The sequence below is a fragment of the Coffea arabica genome, chromosome 2e (assembly GCF_036785885.1).
Source record: "Coffea arabica cultivar ET-39 chromosome 2e, Coffea Arabica ET-39 HiFi, whole genome shotgun sequence".
Taxonomy (NCBI): Eukaryota; Viridiplantae; Streptophyta; class Magnoliopsida; order Gentianales; family Rubiaceae; genus Coffea; species Coffea arabica.
In genome coordinates this window covers 75,831,976-75,851,311 of record NC_092313.1, presented here as the reverse complement: position 1 = coordinate 75,851,311, position 19,336 = coordinate 75,831,976, and the positions used below count along the sequence as shown (strand labels likewise).

General features: G+C 38.6%; 4 protein-coding genes across 5 annotated transcripts; 1 reads left to right on the top strand and 3 right to left on the bottom strand.

The window, feature by feature from the left end:
* Positions 1 to 1,458: 1,458 nt before the first annotated feature.
* On the bottom strand, positions 1,459 to 3,152 carry LOC113733260 (uncharacterized). Its single transcript, XM_027259534.2, has one exon. It carries the CDS (start codon positions 2,846 to 2,848, stop codon positions 1,958 to 1,960), a length of 891 nt encoding a protein of 296 aa, XP_027115335.1. The 5' UTR covers positions 2,849 to 3,152; the 3' UTR covers positions 1,459 to 1,957.
* Positions 3,153 to 6,721: 3,569 nt separating this feature from the next.
* Positions 6,722 to 9,685, bottom strand: LOC113733259 (uncharacterized). Of its 2 annotated transcripts, XR_003458989.2 has the most exons (10): positions 9,383 to 9,628; positions 9,221 to 9,286; positions 8,996 to 9,101; positions 8,317 to 8,359; positions 8,082 to 8,154; positions 7,584 to 7,671; positions 7,275 to 7,331; positions 7,110 to 7,188; positions 6,890 to 7,007; positions 6,722 to 6,782 (listed from the first exon to the last, which is right to left on the bottom strand). XR_003458989.2 is itself a non-coding variant. In XM_027259533.2 (9 exons), the coding sequence occupies exons 1-9, from the start codon at positions 9,451 to 9,453 to the stop codon at positions 6,994 to 6,996; spliced, it is 597 nt and encodes a 198-aa protein (XP_027115334.1). In that variant the 5' UTR covers positions 9,454 to 9,685; the 3' UTR covers positions 6,722 to 6,993. The 2 variants fall into 2 exon arrangements, 1 of the variants encoding a protein (XP_027115334.1); XM_027259533.2 differs by having other exon boundaries at positions 6,722 to 7,007; positions 9,383 to 9,685.
* Positions 9,686 to 11,801: 2,116 nt separating this feature from the next.
* Positions 11,802 to 17,641, top strand: LOC113733258 (uncharacterized). The gene is made up of 3 exons (XM_027259532.2): positions 11,802 to 12,050; positions 13,037 to 15,102; positions 15,632 to 17,641. The coding sequence occupies exons 2-3, from the start codon at positions 13,141 to 13,143 to the stop codon at positions 17,438 to 17,440; spliced, it is 3,771 nt and encodes a 1,256-aa protein (XP_027115333.1). The 5' UTR covers positions 11,802 to 12,050; positions 13,037 to 13,140; the 3' UTR covers positions 17,441 to 17,641.
* A 350-nt stretch (positions 17,642 to 17,991) lies between these two features.
* Positions 17,992 to 19,145, bottom strand: LOC113729676 (mediator of RNA polymerase II transcription subunit 21-like). Its single transcript, XM_027253931.2, has one exon. The coding sequence runs from the start codon at positions 18,668 to 18,670 to the stop codon at positions 18,185 to 18,187; it is 486 nt and encodes a 161-aa protein (XP_027109732.1). The 5' UTR covers positions 18,671 to 19,145; the 3' UTR covers positions 17,992 to 18,184.
* Between the last annotated feature and the right edge of the window lie 191 nt (positions 19,146 to 19,336).

Here is a 19,336-nt window from a genome sequence, read left to right as displayed (position 1 = left end):
CATTTTCAACTGAATAAAAAGAATTATAGATAGAGATCAGTCACAGAGATCATCGCGAGCAGAATTCACAAATTAGGTGCCAAATATGGCTTCAACTTTTCAAGTTTCGGAATTCACCTTCGAAAGAGAATGACAGAAGAAATTCATAAGGAAGTCACCTTTGAAAGAAATCCATCCCAGGCAAGTTTATAATTGATATCCTGGTGATCCAGGGGAACCACCCTCTCATCCAACCAAATTTGCGGAAGTTTTGATCTGTTGCATCTCTTAATTGCACAAGTTTAGCCTCTTATGATGATTATGCCCTTGCCCGGCCACGCCACGAAATGTATAAACTGTGGTGGCGCCACCACATAAGTCCTATATTGGAAGTAAAGAACTTGTTCGAGGTCTAAATTGATCAAAATAAATCATGAAAAACAAGATTGGTTTTGATGAAATTATTTAGGGACCAAAACGGCAAAATTCCCTATTCATGAGAACCAAAGAAAAAATATAACGACAAACCAAAGACCTCGACCGCTCAACAAATGAAGAGAAAATGTCATGCATGCCTTCACACGGTGAATTGTATACAAACACCTGTAATTTTCAGCTGTTATTAATCAACAAATCTTTCTCCTGTCAATCACTTATTTCAAATTTAATCACTGCACCCTTAGATAACTAGCGATCCAAACATCACTTTAGTGTGGCTTATACTGTGTAATTGTTGAAATCTTGCGGCATAGTCCAACAGTTTTAATAAATTATAACCTTCAACAAAATTTGACTTTGTCAATTGACTAGACCAGGGCATTGAAAAAATGACACTTTCAAAACTGTGATCCTCGTGAAAGAAATGCTGCAGCGATGGCACGTCTAATATTCTATTACTGACTATTTTTGAAGCGGCTTTTGGCAAACATTTATTACTACTAAGTACGTAAAAAGGGGCAAGCATGACTACTGTCTTTTCATTAGCGGTTAAGTTTCTAAAATTGCTAATGTAATTGAGCTCCTTAGATCAGCGTATTCTGAATGGATGTGCCCATTCGGCCATTTCTAAAACCACACAAAGCTTATGGCATAGCAGCAGATGCTGTAAATTAACTGTGGCTAAATTGGATTGTTAAAAGTGATGCATGCTGTTCTCAGAGTAATTAATGTCCACTCTAAGGCTGCGGCTACATTCTCTTCTCTTGGGGCATCATATCACATGCAAAGCTGCAGCACGAGTTCGGGTAGCAACTACCACAATCTAATTAGAAGAGAGCTTCTTCTTCTTGTGGCCATGGGTCAAGAAGTAATAAGAGCCTTGTAAGAAGTAATCCTGCATCAAGCCCATAACAAATCCCTGGACTAATTTTAAGGTCACACCTATTAAAGATCCCCGTATACAGGCACAAAAGCCCAAGAACTTTAATCTCAATCCCTCCCCACGGCCTCCCAAAAAGCTGAAAAATGAACAAAGAGACAGATAAAGCCAAGATCAGCATGGCATCTCAATTATACTATAGCATATCAGGTGAATCGAAAATTGCAGGTCTGACATCTAAGCTCCTCCCATGGAAAATTCGTCTGCGGTGTATCTTTCTGAACTCTAATGCGAATGTCCAAACGAGATGAACTAAACAACACTGCTACTACTACTATTGCTACTAATTTTCTTTATGCCAAGGAAAAAAATTATAGTTCCAGTCAAAAAAGTTCCCTAATTTCGCCATTATCCCGCTTAATACTGCTCCCAGGAAAACTCCAGACCACCCACCTATCAAAATTTCCCCAACAAATCGCCAACAGGAGGTGAGAACTGGCAAGAGCTTTTTTTTTTTTTTTTTTTTTTTGTGGAAAAAGAACTAGCAAAAGCTCAAGTTGATTTATCTGCCAAAAAAAGAAAGGGGATCTTCTGCAAAATCGTAGCCATCAAAATTCAAAACCAACAGCCCACCAGAAATCCACCGCATCATCAGGCTTCCTAACTTTCCAACGACTCTTCCCAGAAACGCAAATTTTGATCCGACTGGCAAAAACGAACCCTCCTCTGAAGCACAAGTCCACATAGTAATCCTTCTCCACCACCCTTATTTTTCATTTCCTTGACTTTCTGGGCCACCTCCGTCCTCACTCCATTCCATTCTTTCAAAGCATTAGAAGCCGTCGATGAAGACGACGTCGTTGATTCAGCACCGTCCGACGACAAGTCCAACGAAGAAAAGTCAAAGTCACAAGATTCTCCGCCGGATGACCGCACGCTATTACTCGACCCTATGCGGCTCAGCCTTCGCCGCTGCCGGCGGTCAACCTCCTTTTCTTTCTCAAGCTCAGCACCCACGAGATCACGGAAACTAATTGCCGACGCGCCGCTGAATATTTCAAAATCGGAACAGGCGCTGCTGCAAACCGAAGCGGCGATGTTGAGGACTCCGTGAAACCTACCGGAAGGACGCTGGATTTGGACCGCAGTGAACGCCGGAGTACCAATTGCGATTGCGTCGGCTGAAGAGGGGAATTTGCCGAGGCAACTACTCAGCAGAAAACGCACGGTGCCGATGAGATAATCTCTGATATAGCCGACGGCGTAGATCTCGACAGTGACGCCGGAGGTTTCGCAGGCAAGGAAGTGGGAAGAAACGCGAAACAGGAACTTATCATTCCAAGTAGGGTTTTCGGCTCCGACACGGTCGGTTCGGGTCCGGAGCTTGGCTGTCGGGTCAACCCAAGCGAGTGCGTAGGTGTGCATCCGGCGACGACTTCCGGACGGCGTCTTTAAACCTTGGGCCGAGATCAAGTTAATCTCCAGAATCTGATCCCCCTCTTGGTCCTCCCCCTCCATAGATGAATTCCTCTTTTCTCTCTCTCTATACATTGCTTGTTTCTCTCTCTACAATCGATTGGCTCGGCTGTCAGGAATTCGTCTTTACTATTTTGATTAACTTTTACTGGAAATAAATCATCTCAGAAACTCAAAACCCAAGCAAGAAGAAGGGGGAGGGAGATCGATCGTGAGAGAGGGTTTCTAAATTTCTTGGAACGAACGAACGATCCAGTGGCGTTTATAAAAAGACCATCGTAACCTTATAAGAATCAAGCTGGTTTTAGGCTCTCCATCTGGGCCAATTTGGTTATGGGCCAGTTTCTAGTGTGTGGGAAACGGGAATGGTTAGGGCTTGGAATTGTAGCGTTCTTGGACTTCCTCTCAATTAGGTTAAAAAGATGAAGAGGGCCGCTGAACTTTTATTTATTTCTTTCCCTGCTTTAGCTACTAAATTAAAAAAAAGAAAGAAAAAAAGAAAAGGTCTGTTCCTTCACATATTGGGAGGATCAACAATTCAGCCCTTCAAATAAATAGTGGATATGCTCGTACACCAATACACAATATTGTTTTTCTTCTCTGTACAGTAAATCTCAACTAATAAGTACGAGTGTGTTTGGGTAGAAGATTATTTGAAAGAATATTTAAAAAAATATTATTGTAGCATTGTCTTTGATACAGCGTGTATCAGATACAAAGATGATTAAAAAGATAAAAAAGTTATCTTCGAATGCACATGTATTCTTACATGATATTTGTTAGGTTGAGGGATGGTTTTTGCATATGTTAGTTAGTAGACAAGGAAATCTCATTGGTCATGGTGGGGCAAAGTTTACCATATATGGCTTGAATCAAAAGTCAGGGATGATCTAAGGGAACTTGCTCTGTAATGATGATGTGTTTCTTTCTTCCTAATCCAGGGTACTGTGGGAGGCACAGGCAAAACACATCCCCAGTGATCCTTTTTGGCGGCTTCTCACCTTCTCGCAGCTGCATCCTGAATTCTTCAATTCCATAGCTAAATTTCGCCACTTAACCTTACCAACGAATGTTACACACTTTTCCTGCTTGGCTTTCTGCAAAATCATACTTCCAACTTTCTTGGAATCTCTACGAATCGAATAAGACTTGCTCGCTCTCCCACAGAGGTTCACCTGATGCGGGTAGTACTTTTCCCATGCAACTATAGAGACATTCAGCGTTCCAACCACGGACGAGTCTTTGAGAATCGGGATACCGGCCGACGCTTTTAATTCGTAGGTCTCCTTTACTCGTAGTTCAGCCTCTGCTCCATCATCATCATCATCATCCGTATCAATGTAATAATCGACGATGTCCTCAAGGTCATCATGGTTTTCTTCCTCGCACTCATCAACCGGGAAAAGAGCCCTCATCTCGCCAGTGGCCTTTCCAATTGGGACGTCCGGTAAATATTTGCGGGCTTTGAAGACGGTGAAGGAAACGGTGGACTTGTCATCGAAGACGAAGTGCTGTGGAACCGAAAAAACGAATTTGCAGTAGTAAGAAAACCCTTGGTGAACTTGACCAACCTTGTTCGAAGCTCTTGGCTTTCGCTGATCGATACACGAACGTCGTACAGGCTGATCCCTGCCTTAATGGAACTTAGCTTAGCGGATTTGACTTCTACTTCTATAATCCTAGAATTTTTTCCTGACGAAGATGCCATGATACGATCAATCTAATGCATGCATCGCCTTAATGATTGGGCCAAGCTGATTAGGGCCACATTATCACCGCGCTTAACTCGAAAAAAAAATTATATAGAAAAATACAAATTTAATACTCCTAGTTTAGATTGGATCGAATTGATGTAGCTTAAATTTAAATCATAGCTCGGACCTAACAATTATCACATGCTCAAAATACAACATATTAATATTCGTAGACGTAACAGCCATTCAAGTAGTAATTGTGATGACCGTTTATCTTTAAAGGACAATGGTATCCCTAGTAAAATAATGGATAGACAAAACTGTGCTTATGGGTTTGGATGGGGCAATATATATATATTTTTTTCCAAAAATACCTTTCTTGGAGAGAAAGACCTGCTCTTGCTAATGTATTTTGCAAAGAGAAAACAAGAAAATCATATGCTTAACGATTCTAGGAAAAAAATATTATTTTTTCAAATTATTTTGTCCAAAAGTTAAAAAGATATTGATTTATCGTACAAATCTTATCTTATAATTTGAACACCCAATAAATCTCCTTTTGAGATTTTTCAATGTTCATGATCTTCTTGAGGGTGCTATTTTATTACATCCATAGGTTTCTTGATTTAGTTCTTTTAGATGCTGTGATGGACAACGTTTGAAGGAAGAGTAATGAAATGAATTTGATAAAGTTTGGGACATTTTTTTCCTATTTGGGCTGCAAATGTAGGACTTGGAAGTTTAAAGGTTTTGATGAATGAAATGATAACAAAATATTTTTGGATTTGAAGGGAAACGTTTCTTTATAAATAATACATGGGGGCATTTTCATCTGAAATTTTAACAGTTTAAATGAGAGGCATATTCGTCTAATTTATTTAATGTTTCAACGGATCATTTGTTGAGGTGGACTAACAGAGGAGAAAAAGTGCAAAAAAAAAAAAAAAAAACATTAGGAGGTAAAGTACAAAACACCACAAAACTTAGGGGAACTTTTCGTGATTTTCCCTTTCTTATATGGATCGTTCTTGCCATTGTATAATTGTTAGTAAAGATTGTTGTTTTCTCAATTCAGGGTTTTCATGGTCTTGGAACTTAGATGAAGAAGCTTAATATGTAAGTGGAAAAAAAAAAAAAAAGGAAGAGGGAATGGGAAAACATGGAATCGTCGTGTGCTCTGCTGAAAACCTTCTCTAGTGGTGGCAAATTATGGCGGTAAATAAGAGCTGCCATAGTGATGGATTTGCGTTGTTCTGTTAAATCATGTTGTAGAGGGAGTGCGATCAAATTGATTGATCCGCCAATCTGTGGTAATTTGCTGGTATCTGCCAATCTATTTATGTCCTTTTTGTTTTCTTTCAAGTTTCTACTTCAAATCAAATATGCTTATGAGGATGCCTCTGATTCTTTCTTCCAGCTATCAATAATAGGTGTTGTGTGACCTTTCTCTCAGTTGTTAATGTGATCAAGGATGAAATACCTAGCTGATTGAATTCAATATCAAGGTGTACTGAAATTGGGAAACGCTGGTTTAGCTTGAACTCACAAGTTGCCAATCAACGGTAGAATTGCAGGTTGTAGAATTTAAGATTTCTTCTTAGGGTGCCCAGAAACTTACAAACTGGCGAGATTCCGATGAAGGGACCTTGTTGGAAGCTTGCCAGTCCGACAACTACACATATATATCAACATTGCTCAATTTGGAGGCACAGAAAGGTTGAGGGTGGACTTTGACAACCATTGTCACCCTAACAACAGTACCCGTATTTAATGAAATCAGGCTTCAGATTTCATATTTCAATTTTATCAAATGCCATGCTCTGGAACAGGAAGTACGAAGCAGAGACTTCACAGAGCTCCGCCATCAAACGTTATGTTTGACCCCATCCCTGGGTTTCATTGCTCTTTGGTTGTGGTTTCTCCCCAGAGTGTAACGTCTACCCCGCAGCCAATAAAATGCTTTAGGTAATATTTAGCGGATCCCATCGTCAACTTTCTCTGGTAATAACTGAAAGATGGCTCCCCTTAGTGTCAGTTTCTTTTATCTTTCCAGTGTCATGCATTCTATCAGAATTGACTTCATGAAAATCTCAACCAAGGATGTACTAAAATTCACTTCTTCGATGGCTCAGAAGAAGAGAACGCCTTTTCATTAGCTTACTGTTCAACCTTCAAACACACTGGCAACATCTAGTATGGAATTTAAGCTATAGAAGCTACGTTATTGTTAACATCACCGTAGCTGTTCTTCAAGTTCGCTCCTCAAATATCCTTGCATCACTGATATAAAATTTGTTTTGCAAGTACATGGAAACCTAAAAACAACATTTCAAAAGTAAATTAAGCAACATAAAAGGAGAAACATTTACAAAAGTTCTGACAGGCGACATAAATAACTTGGATCAGCCACAAACAGGACCACCTCAGAGAGAGATTACAGAATGACTTCAACAGAACCTTGTCCCAATGCCATGGACGAGAAACTCCACATTCTGGGAGCAAGTTCCAATTAACTCAACTGTTGCATCAAATTCGTGGAGCTGCATTGCCATTCAACAGATTCAAATATTAGGACAGAAGGCAATCACAAAAAACAAATTATAATTAGCCTGGGACTAATTTCAGCAATATAATTAGCTTACCTCCACCAATTGTAGCTTCAGGCAGCCGTTCAATGGAGTACTTGTGCTGTGTAATATACATGATCGGAACACCAGGGACCTACTTGTAAACCAAATCCATCAGTCACATTCCAATTATGAAATGTACAAAAATGAATTGAAATTGAATGATCAGGCGTATCACACCTTTCGTATCCTTCGCTTTAAATCTCGATCACATGTTGCAACAATGTAACACTTGTGCTGTTATTAAGAGAATTTATAACCAAGAACAATGAGAAATAAGCCAACAGCTTAATCGCCAGATTATGCACAATATTCCACTTACACGAAGTACGTATCAGACAGCATGACCATTTTGGAGATAAATCTATGCTTAGGAAGTTATTCATTGTGCGACAAAATTTTTTTGAGGAAATTAAAAAAAAAAAATCAGACTATTCTTACTTGGGAAGCTCCATAAATGACAAAATGCAACATATATCCAGAAGATACCTGGGTGACCCTGTCTACGATGCAATCATCAGCATAGGTTCCTTTATGTGTACATGGCAGCCTTTCAAATCGAGCATCCTTAGCAATTCTGGTTAAAGGGAAAAGGAAAAAAGAACAGGTGCTGAAGTATGAAAATCTAATTATGCATAAAACAAGCAGGAATCTCAAAGTGAGCATATCTTACTTAGAAAGTTTGCATACTCTTCTGTTACCTTTACAAAATCAGCAAGGACCTAATTATTACCCTTACTGTAGTGGCAAACAGACTATCGGGACTATACAACTTGCATTAAACCAGATTACACAAAATAAATGGTATTATTCATTTAAGACTTCCTTTCGTGAAAACCATATAAGTTGTACTACAATCTATGACGTTCTTGCCCAAAAACATATGTAATGACTTTTTGTTCCCTTTCAGCCTATTCAAACAACAAAAGAACAGAGAAAGTTATCAGAACGTAAGTCCAGTAAAAACTAAAAAAGGAAGAACTATACCTTAAAGCGACCCGATATTTTTGACCCAATTTCTCAAGCTCAGCCATTACACAGTCTGTGACACAAGGAGTACCTGTACAAAGGTAAACAAGCAAAATCATAAGCAGGATGAGTTGTGGCTAGTAATTGATACAACATATGGCATAAGAGAGCAGTCATAGATGTGCAGCACAGATCCAACCAACTTAATAAAACGGCAAAATGGCTGAAGCGGCAGTAATTTACTTCGACTTACATTTTGCATACAAGCAATCCATCATTCCTTTCTGCAAATCCAACTACAAACAAAGTTTCAAAACATAGACAAAAGTCAGTATCCTACTTGATATGTCGTCAAAAAAAGGAGATGATCGTATCTCTTCTGATATGACAAAATAAAGCCAGAAAAAGTAATCATCTTGATATGTCGTCAACTTGATATGTCGTCAAAAAAGGGAGATGATCGTATCTCTTCTGATATGACAAAATAAAGCCAGAAAGAGTAATCATCTTCCAATAAGAATGAAAACCAAAGAATGTGGATCAAAATGTGGCAGAAAATTGACCTATTTCTAAAGACAAATTTTGAAACGTCTGGTACACATTGTGCCGATTTAGCAACCAATTATGACTAGTATAGAAGGTCTCAAAGGAGAGAAGGGAATAAGGTTCCACAACAACCAGCTACTTGAGTTTCATCTATCTGATTCAACCACATCCTAATGATGATAACTTTCCAAAGGTTAGAAACGGGAAGGAAGAAGTAGGCATGGGGTTGGGGACAATTAGAATTAAACTCCATTCTAAGACTAGGAAGAAGAAAAAGCCTTACTCACTAGTCTGTGTCTGATCATTCAAAAAACCATGAGAAAAAGGGGTAGACAAGTTCAGAAGGATAAATGAAAACACCAAGCAACTAATTTACAAGAGCACACCTTATTTTGAATAGAGAAGTTGATAAAGTTAGTATCAACCAATATCATATATGGCGGACCCAAAGCAGTATTGTGCTTGAAGAAAAGTGCAGACGATACATTTGGCCTGAAATCAGTTAGGAGGGAAAAAAGACAAAAGGCACAGAATTATGTGAATAAAACACTTCACGAGTTACAGACAAATTCATGTAGAACAATACAAGAATACAGTGATTAGTAACATACACGTTTCTAGGGAGCTTCTCTTTAGTTAAATCTTTTTTGTTAGGATTCAAAACCTCCTCTTTATGCCTGAAAGTACCCCAAGGAAAAAAAAAATCAACACAATGAAGAGTGTATAAATTAATGAACTAACAGGTGGGAACAAGAAGAGAAGAGGGGCCATACTGTTTAATGGCTTTGGAAGTGACCATTTTCTTCATTACTGCGAATTTAGGAGCTTTTTTGGCTTTACCCATTGTGCTTTCGATCGGGGATTGATTGTACAAGGGAACAATTAAGTAGCAGAGGATGTATGGAATCCAAATTCTTCACCTACGGAACCTGGAAATTAACTAAAACCCTTGTATAAACCCTTCCAATATTTGACAATTTTAGGACGGTGAAGATGAAGACCGCTCCTCTGCCACATTCGGAAAGAGGCGGTCGCGCCGCGTTGGGAATATATTACTCCATACCAGTTGCGTAATCGGGTTTCCCATGATAGGCTCTTGTGGGCTTATTAGCGGCCCGTATGATACAGTATGCCTCTTGACGGGCTCCTTGTCCGTCACATGGGCCTAGTGTGTGTAGGAAACTAGGAATATAAGATTTGGTGAAAGGAAAAATCGTTCAAATCAAAACGGCCCTCATATTTTATAAAATAATTTTTTTCGTTCCTCATTTTTAAAAGTATAATTTTATATCCCTTATAAATTTGCATTAGTTAAATTTGATCCCTACCTAAATTTTAAACTATTTTTTTTGTCAAAATCCTCTATGTGCCTAATATGTGATCATTTTTTAGGGGCAAATTTCTCAAATCAAATTTTACATAATTCGATTCATAATTTTTCACATTTTCACAAAATGAATTTTTTATCTCTCACATTTCATAAAATGAATTTTTTCATTCTTCATTAATCATGTGTATGAATAGCATTTTTTAAATCCATGTATATATCTATTTAATTTCACTTGAACAGTACGAATAGCATATAATATATTTTTATTTTTTTAGTGTAACCTGAAACCTTTCACTTACATTATCTCTTCTGTACCACCCAACCAGTTTATTCAAATGAAATCAAATAGAGATATATTACATGCTATTTGTATTATTCAGGTGAAATCAAATAGATATTTATATGAGTTTTCATAAAATGAGAAAAAGCATATTCACTCGCATGACACAAAATAAATTTTTCATTTATGTACGAGTAATTTTTTTTCTAAACTCATGTATATATTTATTTGATTTCACCTGAACAGTATGAATAACATATAATATATCTCTATTTAATTCACCTACAACTACAATTAACTTGTTCAAGTGAAATCAAGTAGAGATATATTACTTGTTATTATACTGTTCAGATGAAACCAAATAAACATGTATATGGATTTTCAAAAACAAGAAAAAGCTATTTGTACACACGATCAATAAGAAATGAAATTTTTTATTTTGTAAAATATGAGGGATAAAAAAATTCATTTTATGAAATACGATGGACAAAAAAAATTCATTTTGTGAAATGTGAGGTACTATGGATCAAATTATGTAAATGTAATTTGATAATTTTGCCCCCTTAAAAATGATCACGTGCACGGCACATGGTGAATTTCGGCAAAAAACTAGTCAAAAACCCAAATATGGATCAAATTTGATTAATGTGAATTTGTAAGAGACGTAAAATTACATTTTTAAAAGCGAGGGACAAAAAAAGTCGTTTTGTAAAATATGAGGGATGTTTTGAATGATTTTTTCTTGATGAAATGTCATTTTGCACAAAATATTCCATGCAGCATAGGCAAAATTTCTTCAAGTGACACCGCAAAAAAAATTTGTCACAAAATAAAGAGTGTTTGTGGATTATCCCTACTTAAAGTCACCGCATTGGCGACTATGTAAATTCTGTCAGTCGCCAAAACCAGTTTTTTTTTTTTTTTTTTAAAGAATTTGTGGCGGCGCCAACAAAACAAATTTTTTTTCAGTCAGGCTATTGACAGCCTTCAATTCTGTTACTTTTTCTCATTCTTTCTACCAATTCTATTATATTTTTACTTACACAAAAAAAGTTAATTAGACACAAAAAATTAGTCCATGCACGTCGTTTGGTCCTATTTTTATTTATAAATAATAAGTCTTCAACTGAGATGACAAACTACATGCAAAAGCAAAAAATTCGAGAAAACATGTATTCTTGCCTTAACTATCCGTGAGCGGATTCAAAGGGATCTATCTATGAATTTATATCATGGATCTGATTCATGAATAATCCAATCTAGTCGTCCGTTAAAAAAAATTCCCCAGGAAAAATAATATGAGTCTATACTTCGATAATCTGGGTCGAAGCATCTATTAAAAAAAATTTTCTAATAAATTCAAATCTGTGTCACTACAAAATAAATTTGCTTTGTGTCACAAATTTAGGGAAAAAAAAATCATCTGTCATTATTAAGCTATCCCTAGATGAATGAAGGTCAACCTCAGGTACATGACTAAGCTGGTCTAAGCTCTCCCACATCCGATCATTACTCCTGTCCCTTGACCATGCATCTATTAAAACACGTGGCAGAGAAACATCCGGAAGTTCCGACAAAGCCAACCGTTGAGGAAACGCGCGAAACCTCTCGAAAGCCGTAGAATTTTAGTTTTTCAAGTCTTACCTAAATCGTTGGGACTATAAATACTCATGGAATTTAAAGACACTATCCACTCAAAAGACTAGACTGATAAGCGTTCATCAAGAGATCTCCGCTCTCTAAGCTTTAATTATCGTTTCTTATTGGGCTGGTGGATCGATCTGCTCCCTTTGGAGAGTGTCTTTTTCTTCTGTATTTTCGTCTAAAAATTGTAAGTGCCATTTCCAAAGCCTCTGTCATATCTTTAGTATATGAAATGCATCTTGTTTGAATTTGGTAGTTTCTGGTAGTGGGTTCTAGTTATTGATATTTCCCTGTTCTTGGTTGGCATTGAAATAGGCTTCTGCAGAAATGCTTGTGAATCCATTGCTAGTATAAGCAAATTCTTTACCTGCTGCGTTGCTGCTGCCTTGCTTTTGTAAAACAATGACATTTGGCCGCACGGGGCGCTGCGGTTGTTTTCAGTCTAGAACTTTCTGAACCCGATTATTTTCTTTTCAAGTTTAAAATCTTTTGTCACCTGGGTTTCGGATTTTTTTTCTGGTGTTTTTACTTTAGTTCTTCTAGCTCTAGATTAATTTTCACGTTCTTGGTGATCAGCATTAAGTAGGGAACAAAGAATACTAGTTGCAGACCTGTGATTAGTGGTATCGAATTTAGTATGTTTTGTTATATGAAGCATTTAATGTTGATCTTACTTGGATTACAACGTCTTATTGTTTGCTGATGGAAGTGGCATTCCCCATTATTTTAGATATGGCCTCTACTATACACCTAATTAAACCCTTTTAGACCAGAGAAGATTTACAACAGTTCACAGCTTGCTATTGACGGAACACAGACTTTCAAGATACAGTTGTTGTACCCATATCTTGAATTATGTAGTCACCGTATGTTCACTAAATACTTGACAGAGGGATGAAGTAAGTGATAATTACAGAACAGGATATTTGATTATTTCTGCTTGACTTGATTGATGCTTTAAGTAGTGGCTTTACCCTTGAGGCCTCGCAGCTTTATTTTTCAGTTTTTTTAAGGAGTAAACCTTCTGTCTCTTTGGTAGACTGATCTTGTTTCATTTTAAGTTTGCGTCAGTTGATATGTAATGGCGCTGTCTTACATTTCTTTTCTGGAAGCACTTTCTGTCTTTGCTTCTTCTTCTTAATTGATTCCTGATTAGAGCTGCCAACCTTGTAGGGTTTATCGGGGCCAAGTGCATTATTTGCAACCAAATCTGGTTGTTCATTCTGGGATTAAGAGATTTCGGAACTAGGCGACCAGGTTGTTTTTCTTGGATAAGTATGTATCCTGTTTATCCGTTCATGGACTGTTACCCTTATCTGACGAATCAAATGCCTTCTCCACCCCATCGTAGTCATCATCATCACCCAAGATTTGAGCCTATTCCTGGTCACATGAAAGCAGATTTTGAAAATTGTCCTCCACACTATCAATCTTGGCTTTCTGGGGGAAACTATGCGTACCCATATCCTGCACAATGTCATAGCTGCTGTGACCATAACTACTTTCCAGCCTACTGTGCTCTGAGGCCTCCTTATGCCCATGCTCCACCTCTTTACTGCCATGGCAATTATACTATACCTCCAGCGTCCTATCCTGTTCACTACATTCCTCCTCCTAATAATACAATGGAACCACCACGTTATAAGTACCATAGTGAGATGCCTGGAGAGAGTCGTTGCTGCGGTTGTCCAAATCATACACACAATTCAACACCAGGAAAGAATGTCAAGATTGAGGAAGAAGATCCTGATATAGAAAAGATGGCAAATAATGCCGTGGTTCCTTTTGACTTGAAGAGTTATCCATATCCAGTTATGTGGATTCCACCAAGTTATATGATGAATGAAGCAATTAATAAGGCAAATGAAGCACAACCTGAAGTGAAGGAAAAGTATTCTGGTGTTGCTAGAGCTGATGAGTCATCAAAACCTTCAGACCAGCAGCTAAAGTGGCTAAATGGATGGTTCCCTTTTGACATGGAAAACTCTAAATTGGCAAAGCAAGGCAATGACTCAACCTGGAAGCAACAACATCAAGATGAAAGTAAGCGTCAATTGTCTTTTCCTTTATTCTGGATGCCTTGGAGTCCAGAAGAAATGAAAAGGAAGGACAGTGGCAAAACCAATTTTGGTGAAGAATCTGCAGAGGGAGTATCACCCCGGTTGGAGGTCACTCCAGTGATGATTCCTGATGCTGATGAGAAGGCAAGTAAACCGGATGTCACTAAGGAGATTCATAATCGCGAATGCTCAAAAGCTCCAGAGAAAAACAGTGGTCAAAAGACGGTTCCGGTCAAGTCAGCAGAACCTACTGAGGAAAAGAAAAACCTGGAAAACAATAAGGAGAAAGTAAAAAGTTCATTGGCAAAAAATCTGAATGTTACTGATGAAAGAATATCGTCTCAAACTTCTCCTACAAGCGAGTCATCTTCTCCGATGAAGTCATCAAAATTACCTCCTATTTGTCTGAGAGTCGATCCTTTGCGTAAGAAGAATAAAAATAATGGAGGTTCAGGGTCCCCTAGTCCTCCTGGTGACGAAGGGAAATTGCGCAAGTTGTCTAAGGACAGCACTCAGCTACCTAGCTCATCCACTACGAAGGAAAGTACTGAAAAAGACATGACAGTCGGAAAGAGTATGCCAGAAACAGCCAAGAAGCTGGAGCAAGGTAAGCAGAAAGTGAAAATGATTGAAGTAACTGACAGACAAAACAGACAAGAACCGGCTGAATATTTGAGCATCTCTGATCCTCATGGGAGAAGTTTGTCAGATAATTCCCATGATGCAGAACTGGTACACCAAACCAATGATAATTCTGAAGAACTATTCCCTGATGTGGCTGCCAGTGAGGTGGATTTGAAGAGTTCAGCTGAGAGCAAAAATGATCTAGGAGCAGTACAGGTTAAATCATTTGATTCCATATGTCAGTCGGATGAGGATAAAGAAAACTCCAAGGTGCATGAGAGTTCTGCTGACGAACCAAAGGGGTTTGCAAAAATTAGGTTGTCAGAAGTTGAAGCAGCTCTTATTATACAGTCAGCTTATCGTGGGTATGAAGTGCGTAGACGGGAACCATTAAAAAAGTTGAAACAAATTGCCAATATCAAGGAGGAGGTTTTTACTTTGAACAATCTCATAAAGGCCTTGGAGTCGTGTTCTTATACTGGGGAAAATGACAAGTTGAGAACCATGCTTAGAGAGACTATAATGAACCTTCTGCTAAAGCTGGATGCAATTCAGGTAAGCATAAAAACTGTGCAAGTTATATATTAATAGGTTTACAACATTTGCTTGCTGTGCAATTTATATCGGGTTTTCTGTCTAAATGTCATTTTGTGACGTCTTGGACATTTTCCAGAAATGTCTATATGTTGAAGTTTCATTGACATTTTCTTAAGGTATTGGCGCTGATTTTTATTCGTAATGCTGCATGTTTTGCACAAGTATAAAGGGGCCCAGGCCGCCTTAAGCTGGTACAGAAGGGGTGAGGCAAATCCTTGATAAGATAATAAGCTTTATGGTTACATAAGCACTGTCATTGGATATGTGTGTCAAGAAATGTATGCTGACATGATTGCTTTGTGAAAAGTTGTAGGAATAAGTGAACGAGTCTAGACTTTTTGGTTAGGTAATTTTTAGTTCTCCTTGGAGATTCATCCATTTCACACCATTTTACCTTGCTACTCACACCTTGTTTCCTGGTTGTCCATTAGTTATTAATGTGGTTGAATTTTGTAAATCAGTAACTCACTTAATCTTTCTATTTCAGGGCTTGCACCCAAGCATTAGAGATGTTAGGAAATCAGTGGTGCGAGAACTTGTGAGCCTACAGGAGAAGCTTGATCATGTAAGCCTCGAGAGATCTGAAAGTGCACATAAGCTAAGTTCAAGTGCTCAGCCTCATGAAGATATGCAATTAATTGATAATCGATGCTTCCAAGAAGGAGAAGAAGCAGAAAAAGCTTTCCTCGAAAGTAGTCTATCCAAAGCTGAAGATGTGCATGAGATTTATCCAGAAGAGCTCTGTAAAGGTGTGGCCCCTCCAGTGCTGGACATTGCATCCGACACTAGAAATTTGGAGATCCCAGAGACGGTAATGAATAAGGAGGATTTGAACAATGGTGCGCAGGTACCCATTACAGATTTATTAAAGATTGATACAACACAAAAAAGTGAAACAGGATGCCTACCTGACAATAGGGCTAGAGATGATTCGCTGAATCTGGTATGCAATGACGGTGAAAGATGGTCCTCTGAGTTTCAACCTCAACCTTTTTCCGAAGAGGTGAACCATCCTTGGGTTGGAGGAGGAGGAGCCTTCGTGACAGATGAGGTTCCCAATATCAAGCAACTAGCAGAGTTGCCGAAAGGAGTACTCGAGTCTGATACTATGTCACAAGACGATAGTCTTCTGCTGTCCGAAGCAGTGGATGACAAAGCTCTGCAAGATGGAGAGGTAATGGAGGATAATTTACATTTAAAGGAGTTAACAGAGTTGCCACAAGCAGTGCCTGATGATGACGTTGACAAGTCCCGAAAGCACGTGATTCTTGACAAGGAGGATGACAAATTCGTGAAAGATGACGTGACCAGGGATATTAATGCAGAGGTACCTGATGAGGAGGTTCTAAATATGGATCAAGCAGAGCAGTGGCAGGAGCCTATGGTCAAGAAGACGGTCACTTCCAAATCTAATGTAACTTTGGCATGTCATGAAAATCTGGACAACAACATGGAGCTCTGTAAGAAGGTGGATTTGAAATCACAGGAATTTCCAGTGCAAGCTCTAGAAGAGGACAAGAGCTGTGTTTCTGAACTGGGGGATATCTCTGAGATGCATGATCAAGTTGTACTAGAGATGGATGCCAATGTTTTAGGTAGTTACATGAATGACTTGCACACGTGCTCTGCAGAGATGGAAAGGGAAGAGCTCACTACTTCAACTAAGCCTGTAGAAGTTTATAAAGCTGAGGAAGAGGTTCTGCAGGAGCTTGCTGCCATGGAAACTGAAGCTGAAACTGAAAATGAGTCTTCAAAGGAAAATGGGGTTGCTGAAAACTACTACTCTTCAAGTTGCGAAGATGCAATAGCTGTAGCTCAAGCGTGTGATGCTCCTAAGGTACTTACCAAATCATGGAATGATGTAAGTACTGAACAGAAGCTGCTAGATGAGAGAATTGGTGTGGAGGCATCTGGATTAGGTATGGTAGATAACAAATTCTTTGCGCAGGATTGTGACTCTGCTGTTTTGGAACAAGATCTTGTAGATCAGATGATGTCTGTTCCACCGGATGCAAAGGAAACAGAGGAAGGAGAGGTTCCTCCATCATCGCCAACTGCCAGCCAGATTTCTCTTGGGAGTAATGGATCCACAGAACATGAAAGAAAGCTGGTTGAAGAAAATGACAAGCTGCGGGAGATGATGCAGAAACTAATTGAAGCAGGACAACAGCAATTGACTGCAATTTCCAACCTTTCTGGAAGAGTCAAAGATCTGGAGAAGAAATTGTCTAGGAAAAAGAAATTGAAGATGAGACGACATGTACAACTCGATATACATCTGGACCGTCTTGTTTGAAACCATATAATGATCCTTTGAATGAGAAAGCTGTCCCGCTTGCAATGTAGATGTGGTTCATGCCAAGTCAGTAGAGTGGCAATCACTGTATTTGAATTGTGTGTAAAAGTTCATATATCAAGTACAACAAAGCCTGTGTTTTGCTTTTTCTACTAATCTTGAAGTCTATACTATGATACCACCCAATTCCCTGGTGCTGAAGTTTTCAGGTTCTCTTAGTAGCAAGTTTTTTCCCAGTTCAATTCTAGTTCTAATTCACACACACAGTAGAAATCGAATTGTAATTTTACTTGCAATTTCTACTGCCATGGGAAACAGAAACACCTTAAGAAACAAATTAGTAACTCAGCGCGTTGGGGCTGGTTAAGGAGGAGGAAGATTCTGGGATAATATTCCTTAAGCTCATGATTGAAGAAAAAGAATATTATCAAATTTGGCATGCAATTGCCTTAAGTTCCTCATATCAAATTTAATTAAAGTAACAGAGACAACGGATAAGATCTAAAAGCTGAAATAAATCGCTTATGAAGCAATGAAATTACGTATTGAAATATCTGTAAATAACCCATCTTCCATTCCTTCATATACTGAACCTCAAAATTATCAGCAAGATACTAGGAAACGGCTTCTCGGACGAGATTTTGCAGTGCGAAAAGCATCTATTTGAGCACGTTACCAAACATATTACGGCAACATACTCATCAAAATTATGCTAAAAAATTGCCTAGCCTTCAATCCGGTTTCTTAAAAGTTCAAGCAGTCGTCTGTTGCTTGCCTGAACAACTCCTGCACTTGCTTTAATTCCTTTTCCGCAGCTTCCAGTTGTTTTAGTAGTTCTTGGCCTAAGACATCATTTTCAGCCAGAAGTTTGGCAATTCTTTTCAGCTGAGCTTCTTTGCCTCCCTCAGCCACCGGAAGGGCAGCTACCAACGAATCAAACTGCTTGGCAGCCTTGACAAGTCCTGCACTCGTGTTCTTTGGCTGCTCAGCAAGATTAGTAGCATCCTCTGCATTACTAGCAGGAGTAGCAGGAGGTTCTGGAAAATTAGTAGACAACCTAACTGGAGGAGCATCCCTCTGAGTCTGAAGCAACCCAAAGGTATTAAAGGCAAGACCTGCAATTGTATTCACCTGTTCTTGCAGTTGGGATATTATATCCACAAGAATGACCAGGTCCTTGTTAACGGTGCTAGAAGAGTTGCAACTTGCAACAGGATGATGATTACCCATAATTCTGTATGGCTGGATGCTAATTCCAGTTGTATTATCCCACTTTTAGTATTTTTAGCTGCTTTTACATGTCATCTCATGGAGAAATGCAGTACACAGAAGGACATATGGTGGACAAGCAAAATAAATTTTTTTTTAAAAAAATTAAAGTAGGAGGTTAAAGAAGCTTAAACTAAAGAAAGAGCCCAGACTCGGCACTTAGGCTGAGTTCGCTTCATTATTTGATCCATTCGACTACATAAACACATGCACTTAGGCTTGGGCATAATATCTAGACCAGAGCATCAGACCCCCATATTCTGCAGAATCTTTGATGGATGGAAGAAAAGAAATTTAGATCATTGGGTTCAACAAAGCCACTCTCAGCTGACAGAGGCGATGCAGGCAATCCCAAATACATCTTGGGGACGAATATGTTTGCCGCCCACAATCGCTACAATTTCCTTATATTTTCCCAGTTCTCAAAATACTCACAAGATTTATCGTTGTAAAATCGAACCCCAAACATAATCAAAGTAAACATTTTGAAGAGTGGCACTCAGCCATTGATCTGGCCATGGAAAAGCAATATAAAATTTGAATGAGACATGAGAAACGAAATAGATTCAACCCTTAACTAGTTTGCTAGTGTATCTTCTTTAAACTCCATCTTGATAAAGTTTCAGA